The sequence below is a fragment of the Lobosporangium transversale genome (assembly GCF_002105155.1).
Source record: "Lobosporangium transversale strain NRRL 3116 chromosome Unknown BCR41scaffold_11, whole genome shotgun sequence".
Classification (NCBI taxonomy): Eukaryota; Fungi; Mortierellomycota; class Mortierellomycetes; order Mortierellales; family Mortierellaceae; genus Lobosporangium; species Lobosporangium transversale.
The window spans coordinates 425,700-442,316 of NW_019028989.1; the positions used below are offsets into that span (position 1 = coordinate 425,700).

The following is a 16,617-nucleotide window of genomic DNA, read 5'->3' on the forward strand; positions in this document are numbered from 1 at the left end:
TGAACGAAGAAATGATGATATTGTTTATATGACAATAATTACAGTAAAAATAAAACGGCCAACTACTCTACGTTGTATGTATAGCTTAAAATCTGTTTTGGTTTTGGTTCATGGGTGTGTCTGAAGTACTCATACGCGAGCCTGCTGCTCCATTACCGACTTGGCCCCCTACAATTGATCCAGCTGTCCATGAGTTTCGTGGCAAGCTTTGCAGTTGTGTTGGCACCTGAGGTTGCTGCTGAAGTTGATGAGTATTGTAGGCGAATTGAGGTGCTGGTGAAAACGATCGCGTGGGAGTACCAGGGACAGCAGTGTTGATCAATGTGGCATTCGGCATCACAGGTGTTCCCATTGATCCTACAACACCAACAGGGCCACCTCCGAACGCAGGAGACTGTGGACGACTATTGCCACCATACATGCTTCCCATGAATGGTCCTGAGGGTACTGTCATCGGAATGTTCATGCCGCCCATAGTCGACATTGGAATCTCGGCGCCACTGCCATGGATATTGTTAGCACCGCCGTAGGTCGATCCAGCTCTTGATCCTCGCCCGTCATTATAGAATTGCTGTTGTGGTTGTTGAGGATAACCAGCACCGTATGGGATTCTTGATGCCTTTGACTCTAATGAACCCGTTGTCTGGACCTCCCACAATTCCTGTTCATAATCGGACCACTTCTTTTGGGGAATCGTCTTGGGATCGAACAGCTTGCCTTCCAGTTGATCTGCAGAAACAGCCTTGGTTCGCCCCTTCTCACCAACTACCAGACGTGTGTTACCCCATGAGAAGTCATCAAAGTGCCAAAACGAGTACAGAGGTAAATAGAATGAGAATACAGGGATGGCCAAGATGTACACAATCATCCATCCAATGTGCTCCCATTTGCGTCTAAGGATAAAGATGATTGCCTGAAGACCGTAGATAGCACCCATCATAATGATTGCCAATTTAGGGATCGATCCATCATTGGCAACAATGGAATAAATAAGGTATCCAATATAGACCACGGTCACGGGCATAATCAGTGTTGCAAACAAGTCGATCATGACAATGAATCGCATGGAGAAACAGCAGAAACCGCACAGTTGAGGCAAGAATACCAATTCCATCAAATTATGCACAGTGGAGTTGATCCAGCGACGACGTTGTGACAATAAAACTCTCCATTGATCTGGAACGTTGGTTCTGCACTGAGCATCGGGAGTAAACGTCATCTTGTAATTAGGGAAGTGTTTCAACATCAAGGTTGTCAGGTATCGATCTTCTCCCAAATGGAGCAAATTCTTCTTGTGCAGAGTGTCCACCTTATTTTCCGAATAATCCTCAATAATGTTGTTTGAGATGAGTAGTGGAGTCGACTTGGTGGGTGTACGAATGCGATACATACAGAAACATCCAGGCAAACAGGTAACGGATCCAAACAGAGATTCGAAAGCTTTGGACAAATGGTGAGAAATAAAGTACTCATAAACCTGCATCATTGTCACCCAAGAATCCTTCTCGTTTGCAATTTGGGTCTCTCCACACAATCCCATTACTTTCGTGTCGTGCAAGAAGACAGATACCATCCTGTTGAGCGAATCTGGTAAGACCTCTGTATCCGAATCCACCATGAGGACGTACTCATAAAACGATGGGTTCACGCCGATGACATTCTTAATTTGATGATACATTTCCAGCTCCATGGGTGTCATGGGCGAGTTAAAGTGTACTTTGTTTAAGAACCGCATCAAAATCATCTGGGAGTCTCGCTTGCCACGGTTACCCGGTCGCTGACGCTCAGTGGGTGTTCCAACCTTAACAATCACGATATAAGGCACCACATGTCCATTATATTCATACAATCCAGAGTAAACCTTGCCCATGTTATGCTGCTTCTGACCTTCGCCCAAACTCAAGAAGCTTAGAGGCTCAGGATCAATATTGGGATCAACACCAAGGATATCCAAGACAATACGCGGCGTTGGACGATCGTTTCCTGATCCAATAATCATTCCATCTGCAATCACAAACAAAAGCTTGCGCTTATCGTCGTATCGCAAGGCTGCCAAAGAATCGAGCGTCTTTCGAAGCGACTCCTCACCCTCAGTGTAACAGGGTACCTGAAGGATAATAAATTTGTCATGTTCTTCCGGCTCTCGCTTGGACCCTAATTGCAACGCGGCCAAGAACTTGAATCCAATCGTGCAAACAATCAAGATGGAGGGTACTAGAAGCATATAATTGGCAAATTGGCATCGGAAACTTGTACGCTCATCAACACGACCGACAAAGAACAGGTTTCGGAGACAGACCTTCATGACAAACTTCATGTTGCTGTCAAGAGGCAGACCATTGAACTTGCTAGTGATATCTTCTCCTGCATTAACCGAAAACAAGCTCACAACCGAGGGTTCCATGAATGCAGGGTTGACATTGGGCGTCTGTTCCCCAGCTTTGGTCCTGACCACGCCCTGATTACCAGCTTGGATGTAGTTGGTCATATCATAGACATTACCGTCCAAAATGGCCCATCGCTTCTTAATACCGTCTGCTGCAGCCTGTTCCTTAATAAATTTTGGCGTATAGGCCAAGAAACCGACTCGCCACTGCCGCATAAAGACCATTTTCTGATAATACCAATCAGGCCTTGAAACATTAGTAAATTCTCGAAAATCGTGGTAGCGGCTGTTAGGATCAACTGCACCCAATTCAGGCAGCTGAATCGAGGGATCGATTGACGCGGATCCATATCCATTAAGACCATCACAAAGTGCGCTAGGCTGGACTGGGAAGATGGGGGTGGAATCGATACCTGCATACTGTAGTAGTTGGGTATGTGTCACAATACTGGGGTTATGTTGAACCATAAACTTCCTCATATCGAAAATCTCTCCTCGAACCATCGTCAACGGCCTATTGGATTTGGCATGATGATCCGACAGCTCTCCAGGCGAGTAGACATACTGATGAGGGCAGATCAACTCCCCCAGGACAGCAATATACATGATCATGATCAAGGACAAGAAGAAAATAAGGATACAGAGAGCAACCTTCTCGCGCCAAGCCATGCGGATATCAGGGCGTGCCATCCTGCCACACTTGGACAATAAGAAACTAGGAATCCACCACGTAAGCGCATAAGTCAAAAAAACCCAGTTACGACGTGCAGAGGTAACGGGCACATTCTCCTCCTCGTCATCCTCAAGGCCTTCCTTTTTGAGACCATCCTTGCCATCACCTAGGGTGCCTTCACGATCAGGGTCAGTTAAGGCCCCGTCAGCATGCATCATCATGCCACGCTTCTCTGCATCGCCAAATAGACGTGTGTTAGGACGATAAATCTCGGAGCCTCCGTAGACAGACTCGTTCTCGAAGCGGTTAGCACCTACAGCTCCTCGCATATATGGGTCATATTCAGACTGATTATCATCTCCAGAATAAAAGGATCGGTTCTCAAGCCTCTCATTGGCCATAAAGGATGCGTGAGCTGGATGAAGTCCGGAAAAATAACCTGCCTGAGGTGGTTGCGCGAAGTAACCACCTGGCTGCTGTTGCTGAAGCATATCTTGGTGTTGCTGCAAATGTTGCTGCTGCAGTAGGAGCGGCGCTGCCATCGCTGTGTTTGAGTTGATGGACTGGTCATCCTCAGACATGTTGGGGATATCTCCCCTGAAGCTGCCAGGCGTGCCGAGTCCGTTGTTTAATCCTGCAAATGCGCCCTGGAATCCCATTCCATCGACGACCGCAGATGGAGTTGGGGCCAGCCCTGTTCCAGGCGTTAGCATGACGGCTTCATCCTTCTTATCGCCCTTCTTGTCAGAATCTGAACCCTTGAGACGGTGTTCAAGCTCCCTCCATGTCTTTTCAGACAGGAAAATACGGTGCATACCAACGCTTGCATCGTGGATAGTCCATTTCTCTTCCGCATAGACAGTATCCATCCTGCTCTTCAATGGAGCCCCAGCAGGCATGTCTTCCAAAATATTTAAATACAGCGATGTATATCTGTCCAAGAATTCTTGATGAGTGCAACTGATCGTGTACTCGATGGCAAGTCTTTGAGCAGCCTGAGCCAAGCAGAGAGAACGGACCTGGGCCTTGAGAGTGATAGAATCTACATGGTTCGGCATGCCTGTGTCGTTGGATCTGAGACAGATCAAGAACCAAGGAGTCGTTTCCGCTAAAGAATCGCATAGTTCCTGGGTAGCAGATTGGATCTGCGCTGCCATAGAGATCACTTTACCTACAGTGGAACTGCCACTGTCACCAGACTTTTCCGTTTTCGCTGATGTATCTTCAACCTTTTTAGGTCGGCGCATCGAAGGAGCACGCTTAGGCTTATTTGATTGCTATTAAATTTTAGCCATGCAAAAAAAAAAAAAAAAAAAGCCATCAAATGATATCAGCTCCTATCCTTACTATGATTGGTGCAGAAAAAAAAAAAAAAAAAAAAGGGTTTCTTTTCTTCTATTACCTGTGCAGCAACGATAGTATTGTTATTGCGGGGATGCGATTCGGTTGTCAGGGCTTTGTCTGTGAAAAGTCCTTTGACAAATGGATTCATACTAGGCGAAACACCGGGTCCACCTCGGAAAAGTGTTACAAAGTCAGAGCTGAGGTTATCCACATTTTGCTCTAACCATCCCTCGACTGTGTATGTAACGGGTGCCAAGAAGTGCTGGATCGTGAAAGATGGGTGTGTGTTCATATTTCGGGTAATGGTCAAAGAATCATGTCTGGGATATTGTTTCGAAAATGCTTCCAACATTGTGGCATCCGTCTTGCGCCCAATATGGCGGGACTGGTTCGACATGATACCGATCAATCCTTCCTCGGACTCCATACCTAACATCTGTAAACAGGCTGCATTGTCAAAAAAGTGTGTCCTAGGGATGGAAAGGCCCTCAACTTCATAGTCTGAATAGCTAGCCTCAAAGACATGGTTGAGGAAGAACTGATGAAGCCTCTCATTCGCATAGTTGACACAGAACTGATCCAGTCTGTTGACGCTGAATTGTTGGAACCCAAACATATCAACTACTCCAATAAAGTTGGCTGGCGCCTCATGACAGAGCTTGACGTTGAAATACTCGACAATCCATGAGAACAGCAGGGAGTACAGTGCTTGCGCCATTTCGTCTCGTTGCTGCTCTGCACCTTGAGCGTCCAAGAAGACTGAGCAAAGCTCCTTCTTGATCATCTTCGTCTTGTAGGTCAATGTATTCTGAAGGGCGTTCGGATCAACTCCTAAGATGTCGGCCACAAAGATCAGAGTGTCAACATTCCTCACCACACAGGCGTCGTTTGTGTGGGTCGCATCCTCCATAAATGTCAAATTGCCGAGATGTAAAACTGCCGCCACGAGTTGGAAAATCTGAGCGACCTGTGTCTTTTGAAAGCCCATTACTTTGAGCGCCATCCTGAGGTTAGCGAATTCAGTCGCATCGTCCATCCCTGGCAGTGTCCTGTTCCTGTTGAGTGATGCTGGGGATAGGTAATGAAACTGTCCCTCTGTCAATTTCAGAAAAGTCTTCTCTTCTGTGCTTGCACCTGCGAGTAATTGGTAGAAGATATGGAAATTGCGTTCATCTGGTACTGAGGCTGAATGGCTGATACGTTTCTTCTCCAGGAAATAATCCAGCATTTTGGCACCCAACAAACGACCGCGTTCATTAAATTGCAATTCTGTAAAACGTCCAACACGAGAAGCATTGATATTAAGACTGGTCTTGGCATGTCCAAAGGCTTCGATGATGACACTTGCGGCCAAGATCTGATTTTGAACCCGTGCCTCCTTCTTGGGCTGGCTGCTCAGTGCCAATAGTTGGCGGATTACCAAACGAGCGGCCTCTGTTTTTCCACTTCCGCTTTGGCCACTATTGTTCACAAAACAAAAAAAGAAATTAGTGTTACAGATTGAGAGCACTCTGGAAGGAAAAAAAAAAAAAAAAAAAAAAAAAAAGGAGGTTGAAAGAGTTCATGAAACAGGCACAATGGCCTCAAACAAGACTACTGTGCTTCATTATACCAGCGGTAACCCAAGATCACACCCAGTCTTTTCTTTCACACAACCCAGGACAAGATAGGAGATAGGCATGCATGGTCGTTAAAGCATTGACAACAAATTAGCATTTCTATGACGGTAAAGCAGGAGCAATGCCCCAGCTTTAATTTTTGATTTGTTTTGCACCTTCTAGCACAGAAGTATACCCCCGTTGTGCCTGAAATTAAATACATAAAAAAACCCCACTTCGCATGGAAAGATGGGATGAGGACGGGACTTTTTTTTTTTTTTTTTTACATTGATACAGATACATGTCCAAGTATTTGATTAACATTGTGCATTGTACCGGACCATTAAATAAACCGAAGACTGATGAGGATGCAAACAGATTAATGAAGTATGAAAAGGAGAGGAGATGGGAAATAAACTATGACAAAGACTGTGTTTGGGTCGCTTTACCTGGTAATAATGGATTGGTCCTGACCTGTTCTGCGCATATGTAGATATGCACTCGTGGCAAGTTGGATAGCATGTGGGGCCGGTATACTTCCTGTGATGGGTCGTTGTTGTGATGGATCCCTTTTGTTGACTTGATCTGTTGGTACGAGGCGTGCGCCATCTTTGTATGTCAAGACCTGGTCCTGGAGTACTGCCTCTGATATATCAGTTCTACCGGGGATGAAAGGGTTAAGTTGGAGGAGGACGGAAGATGCGATTCGTGTGTAGATCTGACCCTGCTGGAATCGGTTTGCAAGGATCGATGTCAGGTTATCCTCCGTCGGATGAGGCAACTGTGACAGATCAGGCTGTTGTTGCTGATCCATGATGCCAATCCTTTCTTTCAATTGATTTTTTTTATTCCTTTAAACTGTCTTTATGTCAGTCTTTCTTCCGGGAAAAAGTGATAATGATGGATGATGAAGAGAATGATTGGTCCAGTAATATTATAAGGTCCGAGATTGATCAGGAAGGAGCTATGCTATTATTGTATTTAGAAGAGTGCCCCGTAGTTGAGATCTGGAAAAGGAGATATTAGAGAAGATAAAAGTGCAAACGAGACAAGAGGGAGAAAAGGGAGAAAAGAATAAGGAAGAAAAAAAAAGGAAAGAAAAGAAAAGGAAAAGGAGATGCAAAAAAAGATCGGTTAGTGACAAACAGTAAAGATTCATGGATGATATTCGACCTCGCCTCCTAAACTCTTTTTTTTTTTTTTTCTTTTATTTCCACCACGAGGTTCAGCCCTCTCCACACACACACACTCTTGTTGCAGCAGTGGTTTACAGTGTAGTAAAAGCACAGCGTTTGACTATAAGATCGTTGAAACTATCAAGAGCGAATCTAACAAACACTCCGCTCAATATCTTACAAGATACGAAAAGACGGGGAAGGACAATTATGAGAACAGCAAATAAAGCTGATAGGAAGAATAGAATGACAGGAATCAAAAACAGATGAGAATGAGAATGAGAATGAGAATGAGAATGAGAATGAAAATGAAAAGTGCGCGAGTGGAGCGTGAATAACGTGGACAAGAGAAGGAAAAAGGAAGAGAGAACGAGCGAGGGGCCCAAGGGCGTCCAGTCGAAAAAGAAGATAAAAATACACCACACACACCACATTGCAATTTCTAAACACACAACACACTTCATTCAGACTACATTATGTACAGTACATACAAACAACAAGTGACGGCGTTGAAAATGAAGGATTTGAGATCAACGCAAACATAAACACAATTGGTTGCTTTCAGACAAGGGCGAGTAAAACGCAAAAGGTGTTCAAACGAGATCAAGGATGGGAAACAAATTGTTAATAGGCAGGGATGGGGGGAGGGTAGAAGGGGAATGGGCGCTAAATATAAAAATATAAATAGTTCTACTGCTTGTTCTGTCTGTTTCTTCTGTAGCCCTCGAACAGAGAGAAAGAGAACAAAGTTGTTCACTCAAAAAGAACAAAAAGAAAATAAAAATTAAACCCAGCAAATAAACAGCAACAACATTTGGGCAATGAATACATCGCCAAATTTATAAAAAAAAAGGGACATGTCATACAATGAAGATAAAAATAAATGTCAAATCATCCGGCCATGGAAAACCCAAGCATAATCTCAACCACGCTTTTATGCTTTTGCATGTTACTGATCCCGGTAGGACAATGTACACCTCTGTGCCTTTGAGGTGTTTATGTTGATGACAGGGCGCCATGTGCCTAATCAACAGAAAGTCTGTAAATATAGACATGAAAGGGGGGGCTATTAGCCCACCTCACACCTTCTTAAACACCCACATATTCACACCCAAACATAAACATCATCCTAGCCCAAGTCCATATCACAACCATGAGACCCAAGAGGAGGAATGGTGAAGAGAGGGACGTGAGAGGTGTTCACCGTCATGAGATTACTGAACAAATAAAAGCCATTCATTCATTTCATTGGTAAAAATAGATCTAAAGAACAGATCCATATCTCGCATTGCAATTCCTATATTTTAATCGTCGTCTCCACAAGGAAAAACAAGGGCCAATTTGCACTTGTTGCAACAGCTCCTTACCCCTTCCATTACTACAGACTCGGTAATGACCCTTTAGTGATTAAGTAATGACGAAGTAGTCTGAAAGATGAGGGAAGAGCAATCCATCAACCTACGTTATCTCTTAGCAAAGCTGTGCTCAAACTAACACCAACGAAATAATAATAATGGGCCAAGGACAACAGAACGATTGTAATGTGGTAGTTGATGTTAGGTTGAGGTGGTTATAGACAGATGGTGGTCAGGGCAAGGAGATTGTATCTCCTGAAGACAAGGATGGAGGGATTGTATCATGCGACCGGTCTCCGTACATTCAAAATAAAACCATCTATCAGCCATCGAGGGAACATGCTTACTTTATGCAACTGTTCGCGTTGAATGTTAGTTGAATAAAAGTTAAAAGTTTGGAGGTATAGCGGTGAATAAATGATAACGCGTGTGCAAATGAAAACAGAAAAGGAAATCGAATGTGGATGATATTACACGGAGGTCTTTTGGAAACAGGTGTAATGGAAGAAGGATGAGAGCGTATGCAGGATACAAGGAAAAGAATGAGAAGAAGAGGCGTATTTGTTACGGATCAGGAGTGGACACGGTCTCCGACAGCGCGTGTGACGGACAGGAGGCAGTGAGGCTTGACCAAGTAAAATGGGCGAGAGAGAATAATAAATTAGTCAGTTCCCAGAACCATAACCATTATGACACAGAATCAACTTAATGGGATCTCCTTTATTCTATTTTATTTTATCTTTTTTATTTTTTTTGCGGTGTTCAAATGTCAGAGAGAGCTTCACGAAAATTCGAATCAAAGCCTAGATGTGAGGAACAATAGAAGAATATATAAAAAGGATTTGACTACTCAGAGACGCTAACGCCAGATCGTAACGTCAGGTCGTGGACGAAGATATACGAGGAGTGTAGCATGAAATGCTGTGAAAAGAAGGTCGAAAGAAAAGAATAGCCTTCTGTTACTCGATCATTTCCTCTTGTACTAAACAATCTGCTAGCCCGTATCCTTGTGGAGGCACCACAAGGAATGAATGATGTATTGCCGCAAGATTATTAGACAGCAATGTAGTGTACAGAAGACGAACGTAATGTCAGGAACGCTGATAAGAGTCGAGGTGAAGATGAGAATGAAGCTGACTCCATTCTCCTCTTTAGAACAGAAATAAAACACAGAGCGTGCTTGCGTGGAACGGTCGGGTTCTATTTTGATAGGTGTGTGCATGGCATGCGATCAGTATCCATTAAAATTCTTGTATCTTTCCGTGTATCACAAGTGCTTTGTTGACTGCTGTGCCAATTTGTGATTCCTTAAGCAACTTTCGGAGAATGAAAAAAAGGGGATGAAGAGGTAGAGCCATGGCCCCTATGATCATAATCTCTACCCTCGTTCATTCTACATTTTTACATCATTTACAACATGGTATAAATGTGTATGAAGTATTACTGGATTTGTCCTAATTGTGCATCTCATTCCCCAAGACTCAATATATAGCCCGTTTCATTTGGTCACGATACCTTATATTTTTTAAATTGATTGAATAGACTCAAGCGAAAATTGAATTGTATTGAATAGCAACTCTAAATCCGATGTCGTTCGCTACTTGCAAGCTTGGCTCGCTGTCCTCTATTTGCACGCCGAGCGACGGAAGAGGTCAGTGGCTTTGACGTTGAATAACTGTTATGCGTCACTATGTTTTGCTTCCTTACCTTCACTCTAGCTCTCACGCAACACAATCAAACATGATGATCGTCAAATTCACAGAGTTCCATCAAGTAAGTAATAGACTATCTTTTTTTTATCATTTACCTGCGCTTCCTAATTATTTGTGAGTAATCTCTGGTTTCTTACGATGAATAGACGCGGAATCTTTCGATCCAATGAGAACATCGCAGCTTCCTTCTCCCTTTTCTTTTTTTTGACCTTGGAGGTCGTTACAAGGAGACGCCAGATGTTCTGCTGATTCGAACTGGCCACTACCCATAGTGGGGAAACTTTTTGAGCAGGTCTTTGACCTTGTGCAAAAGTTTCAGCCCTCCGGTTTTAAAAAGATTCTGTCAAGCATCTGAGTCTTTTCTTTTTTTTATATTTTCTTTTTCTTTTTCTATGGCTGCTGAGGGATATACGAAGAGACGCCAGACATCTCACTGATTCGTTAACTGCCCACTATTTATAGTGATGGAAACTCTTGGTCTTTGACCCTGGTTTCAGCAACCCAGTCGTATCGAATCACAAGGGTTCTGGCTCTATTTCTTTTTTTTTTCTATTTTTTTTTTCCCCCTCCAAGACATGGTTCCGCCTTGGTTCTTGCTATCTCCTGCCAGCTCGCCAGGTCTGACCACAAGTTGCCGTCTGTTCTCCGTCGCGGAAAATGGATAATATGATTATTTTTTTGCATGGTATTACAAACGCAAGGCCTTTATTCAAACCTACAACATGCAACTCGACATCGAGACCAATTTTAACCATCATATATACTCTGAAGTAATATTAGGCCAACCAAGATTTTACCCATTCGCACACTCGGATTCTTAGCAGCTGTCGGGCCGCGGTTTTTGTCGAGGCGTGGATGAGGATATCGTGGGCAAGACTCTCAACAATGTTTATATTTCGTTGGAATAACAAAAAGCATCAAGCATTAAAGTCGAATAACACAATAAACAATCCTAAATGAAGCAATTTATTCTGATCTCTTGCGCTTTCTATTGATCTGGAGGTAAAAAGATGGCCTCACCCATGTATGTTTCACCTCGTCTGTAACCCTCACGCGCTCCCCGACAGCTTCCTTGGCTTTCAAGTAAGCTGTCTTTGTAGTCTCCAGAATTGGCACTGCTTCCGCAACCACGCTAAGGCTCTTCCTGCCCTTGGGCACTTTGACCTTGCCCAATAATCTGGGGATATAAACGGCTTCGTAATCTAGGGTCATCACGAAGATTTCCATTTGACCATCTAAAGCGTGAATTAGCACCACTGTCTCCGTTTAGGTTTCATGGATCGTAAAAATATACAAGAGTGTAACATACCTTGGACAAGCAGACCCAGGACCGTTGGGTCTTTTACACCCTTGGCGAACAAGAGATCTAGTGCCAGCTTCATTTCAGAAAGTAACTTCCTGAAATCTCTATCAAGGAGCTTTTTAGAGGTTCCTGGGGGCTTCACCTCCACTACGAGTAGAGGCAGGCCGTCGACCATAACCAGGTTATCTGGTCTAAAGCGCTCCGTATAGTATTTCTCCGTTGGGATTCTGCTATCGCTGAAAGCGGAGACGTGTTATACCAAGAGTGAAGAAATAACATGTGAATATCCTGCAGAAATGAATGAAGAACAAAGAACTGACAGATCTACTACTCACCAGTATCCCAAAGTCGATGCGATGGCGCAGATGTAGGGCCTGACGTAGAGCGCGCTGTACGTCGCCTCGTTTTTTTTTATTTTGCCAGGCGACTCCCAAACATCTCGTCCTCGCCAAGTTTGGTGAAAATGCTCTTGAGCATTTCACTTGCTCCTTCCTGACCCTTTTCAAGAAAGGCGCGATACTCGGAAGCAGAGTTCGACGCCTTTGCTTTCTCCACGCAGAATTTGGAAAAATCCAAATCCTGCTCACTCAAGGCTACACTGGTCTCTGTAACCTTGAAAAAGCGCTTGAGTTTACGACGCCCCGCCTTTGAAAAATATTTTTCCATAAACTCTTTTGTGAAAATGAAGTTTATGGAGCTAGAAAACACAGTAAGAACTGTATCAGCGTCACGGCCTTCGGTGTGTTCTCAAGCAATGAAATAAATGGTAGTAAAAAGCACTCACAGAATATCATGTGGAGAGAGGAGCGTTCCCTGGCGCTCTTCCTCAAGTTTAATGAGTTCTTCTCGTACCTCCATGAGGGGAGAAGATACATCGAAACCTCCGTTTAAGACCAACCTATCGGTGACCTGACTACTCCTCTCGCCTTCCCCAGTGAGGTGGTTGATAGGCTCATCCGCGTCAGACTTGTTAGTCTTGTCAGACTCGTCGGGCTAGTTGTTATTATTTTTATTAATATTGGATCATAATGGAAGTAAACATTGGTTCAACGTTAAATTATTCGACACATACTTTCAGGTAATTGTTGATGTTTGTTTTTTTTATGCCTTTTAGTAAGGCACGTAAGTTCTCCTTGTAAATGATGATCAGGACTGAGTCATCTCTTCTTGGTCGCGCCGCCCTCCTGATCTCACTGATAATTTTGCTGAAACTGCTAGCTTCACGATCCACGCCGTATTCCTTGACGGCCCATTCGACGAAATGGAAAAGGGTAAGATCTTTTGGGCTTGGCCATTTGCCAATTGGAAGTTGAGATATCATAGTATCCAAGTCAACCTTGACCTTTTGAGGCTTCTGAAAAATTGTGCTGGTGGCCATTTTTGTTTGGTGAGGTATTTATGAGGTTTGTGAAGAAGTTTTGTGTGAAGCTTTGTGAAGAGTTTTGTGAAGAGGTTTATTAGTATTGCGAAGAAGTTCAGAGACCTCTTTTTATCTGTGAAAGCGACAAAAATATAACTCCTAACTCCTTTGTGCAACATGAGACAATGCCCCGCCTCTGGGAATAAGTGGACCAAGCTTACCAGATGAAATCAGGAACATTTGTAACGACTGTGCTAAATGAATAAGCAACATGGATGGAATCAACAGAGTAGGAAATCAATGCTTTAAGACTGAGGTGGACCACCAGCACATGCTTTTTATTAACTTAGTGGCGGTAAAAACGGGCTGAAGGTGAAGCCGGCATTGAATTATCGTCTTCCTCCAATTCATCAGGAGCCAAGGATCGAGATGTCGGGATAAGATCAACGTCTTCTTCAACTTCATCAACTTCATCACCAATATCACCATCTTCCATGGGCTCAATTAAGACATTGTATCGGCCTCTGGCAGCACCAATCCCAAAAAGCCTGTTGAATGTGGCCTCGGAAAAATCAATCGAATGAAAAATTTGTTCCAACTCTTCCTGCACCTCGGCCGTCTCGAATGTCTGGCCACGAATTTCCTGCATGTATCTGTAGGCAAAACTAAGGGTTTTTTTCCAGGCAGAAACGAAAGTTTTAACTTGAACATTTCGGAAGACTTCCTTCAGCATCTGGATAAGTTGATCGGCAGCCATCGATCCGGATATCATGTAAGCTACGCTGTTTTTTATAACGCCCCAGATTAATTCAATGGGCTGGAGTTCGCAATGATAAGGAGGTGTCCTAATAATCCAGTGGCCCCCATTCTCTAATGCGATGTCCCAGACCGTGTACCGTGGCTGGTAATCAAGGGTCCTTATATAAGCAAGTAGTTCTGACTTGCTTGGCGTTCGATCACCGTTAGAACCGGGTGGAATTCCAAATTGATGAGATATAAGCCATTCCATTATCTCCGATTTCTTATTGGCGGCCGTTGGCTTCCTATCAGGGCAATGGAAATGGTACCTGGCACCATCCATGTGTATTTTACAAGGACCGAGATTCATCTTTACCAGACTTTGGCAAACCGTCGTAAACAGCTCTTCGAACACCTCGTGGTTAAAATGACCATGATAGTCATGATCATTTGCAAGAATCTGACTATTGGGCTGCATATGATCGGCGTTTCCCTGAAGAGATGCCTTGCTGTTCGCCGCCCAGATGTGAACACTGTTCTCAACAAACTTCCCCACCACCTTCTGTTCGTCACGGTCGTAATAGATGACAAATGCAGCGAACATGACGAGAAGTGGTTGCCGAGATGATTCACACACAATGCCTCCGTCCCGTTCTACCCATCGATTTTTTGAGGAATGGTCCAGGTGACAATAGGACTCATCAAGAAATACCTCTGGCATCATAGGGATTAAACCATCGTCAAGCTCCACCAGGTTCTTGAAACGCTCTGTGAGGTATTTCAGTCGGTATTGCACAATGTGAGGTGCATCGTGCATAAAGTTCCTTCGAACCCCCTTTCCCCAGTAAAAGTTACTTGCATGTAGGTATCGATGAACTGTTGACCTTGACGTCCTGATACCATGCTCATTTCTGAGCTCATTCACCACTCGTCCAAGTGTATTCGGGATACCTCCCAGATTAGTTCTCCTGATGATATCCGTGATATGTCCCTGGAGCACTTTATCTTTTGCTTGTGCTTTACGGCCACGTCCCACACCCTTGTTGGGCAACTTCAATACCCCTGTCCTTGAGTAGTTGATAGCTGCTAGACAGGAATGTGCATTTACCCCGGTAAGCTTAGCCATCTGCACACACTCTTTCATGCCAAACGATTGTCTCATCCATTTTTGAAACTCTGGCGGCGCATTGCTGAGCTTTGCGTAGATATGTGCGATTAGGCGGTATTCCTCCTCCGCTACGGTTGTCTTACTAAGTCGTGGCGGTGCATGAAGACCACCTTCATCCATGCTGATGAGGAAGGGATTATCATTCTCATGTTCTTGAGAAAACATGGATTGGTTGGACTCTTCATAAATAAAAGACTCGCTTCTCCGGCTTGCCTGTTCCGCACTAAGTTCTGTGGGGATTAAAGAAAATTGTGCTGAAGACATTGTAAAAATTTTGCTGGAATGTGAAGGAAGATAAAAAGTTGTTTATTATTTGTTGTCAAGAGGGAGCCCTTTATTGAACCCCGCCATAGCCGTCACTAATGTTAGGCCTTCAGTGTATGACCTAGTCTAATGATCGAGATCTACAACAGCAAGAAATTGAATACTTCAGCAGCTTTGTGAAGAAAACGCTATCGATGGCATACAGAAGATATAGCCTTTCTTACCATGATCACGCAGACATGTGTGCCATTAGCTGGCATAATTGCAGTCAAGTTTTGCATAATACATGATATATATAAATAAATATTAAGGGTTTATCGAAAATATGCAGCTTTATTGCCTGATAATTCTTGTTGCGCAATTCGAGTATAATGATTGGTGCTTTTTGTTATTCGACTTTAATGCTTGATGCTTTTTGTTATTCCAACGAAATATAAACATTGTTGAGAGTCTTGCCCACGATATCCTCATCCACGCCTCGACAAAAACCGCGGCCCGACAGCTGCTAAGAATCCGAGTGTGCGAATGGGTAAAATCTTGGTTGGCCTAATATTACTTCAGAGTATATATGATGGTTAAAATTGGTCTCGATGTCGAGTTGCATGTTGTAGGTTTGAATAAAGGCCTTGCGTTTGTAATACCATGCAAAAAAATAATCATATTATCCATTTTCCGCGACGGAGAACAGACGGCAACTTGTGGTCAGACCTGGCGAGCTGGCAGGAGATAGCAAGAACCAAGGCGGAACCATGTCTTGGAGGGGGAAAAAAAAAATAGAAAAAAAAAAGAAATAGAGCCAGAACCCTTGTGATTCGATACGACTGGGTTGCTGAAACCAGGGTCAAAGACCAAGAGTTTCCATCACTATAAATAGTGGGCAGTTAACGAATCAGTGAGATGTCTGGCGTCTCTTCGTATATCCCTCAGCAGCCATAGAAAAAGAAAAAGAAAATATAAAAAAAAGAAAAGACTCAGATGCTTGACAGAATCTTTTTAAAACCGGAGGGCTGAAACTTTTGCACAAGGTCAAAGACCTGCTCAAAAAGTTTCCCCACTATGGGTAGTGGCCAGTTCGAATCAGCAGAGCATCCGGCGTCCCTTCGTATATCCCTCAGCAGCCATAGAAAAAGAAAAAGAAAATATAAAAAAAAGAAAAGACTCAGATGCTTGACAGAATCTTTTTAAAACCGGAGGGCTGAAACTTTTGCACAAGGTCAAAGACCTGCTCAAAAAGTTTCCCCACTATGGGTAGTGGCCAGTTCGAATCAGCAGAACATCTGGCGTCTCCTTGTAACGACCTCCAAGGTCAAAAAAAAGAAAAGGGAGAAGGAAGCTGCGATGTTCTCATTGGATCGAAAGATTCCGCGTCTATTCATCGTAAGAAACCAGAGATTACTCACAAATAATTAGGAAGCGCAGGTAAATGATAAAAAAAAGATAGTCTATTACTTACTTGATGGAACTCTGTGAATTTGACGATCATCATGTTTGATTGTGTTGCGTGAGAGCTAGAGTGAAGGTAAGGAAGCAAAACATAGTGA

The 16,617-nt window shown here is 43.6% G+C and overlaps 1 protein-coding gene across 1 annotated transcript; it reads right to left on the minus strand.

Annotated features, from left to right (window-relative positions):
• Window positions 1-85: 85 nt before the first annotated feature.
• On the minus strand, window positions 86-6,815 carry BCR41DRAFT_394613 (chitin synthase-domain-containing protein; the record flags this gene model as incomplete). Its single annotated transcript, XM_022028658.1, has 3 exons — window positions 86-4,336; window positions 4,462-5,863; window positions 6,451-6,815. The coding sequence occupies 3 exons, from the start codon at window positions 6,813-6,815 to the stop codon at window positions 86-88; spliced, it is 6,018 nt and encodes a 2,005-aa protein (XP_021883102.1).
• Window positions 6,816-16,617: the final 9,802 nt, after the last annotated feature.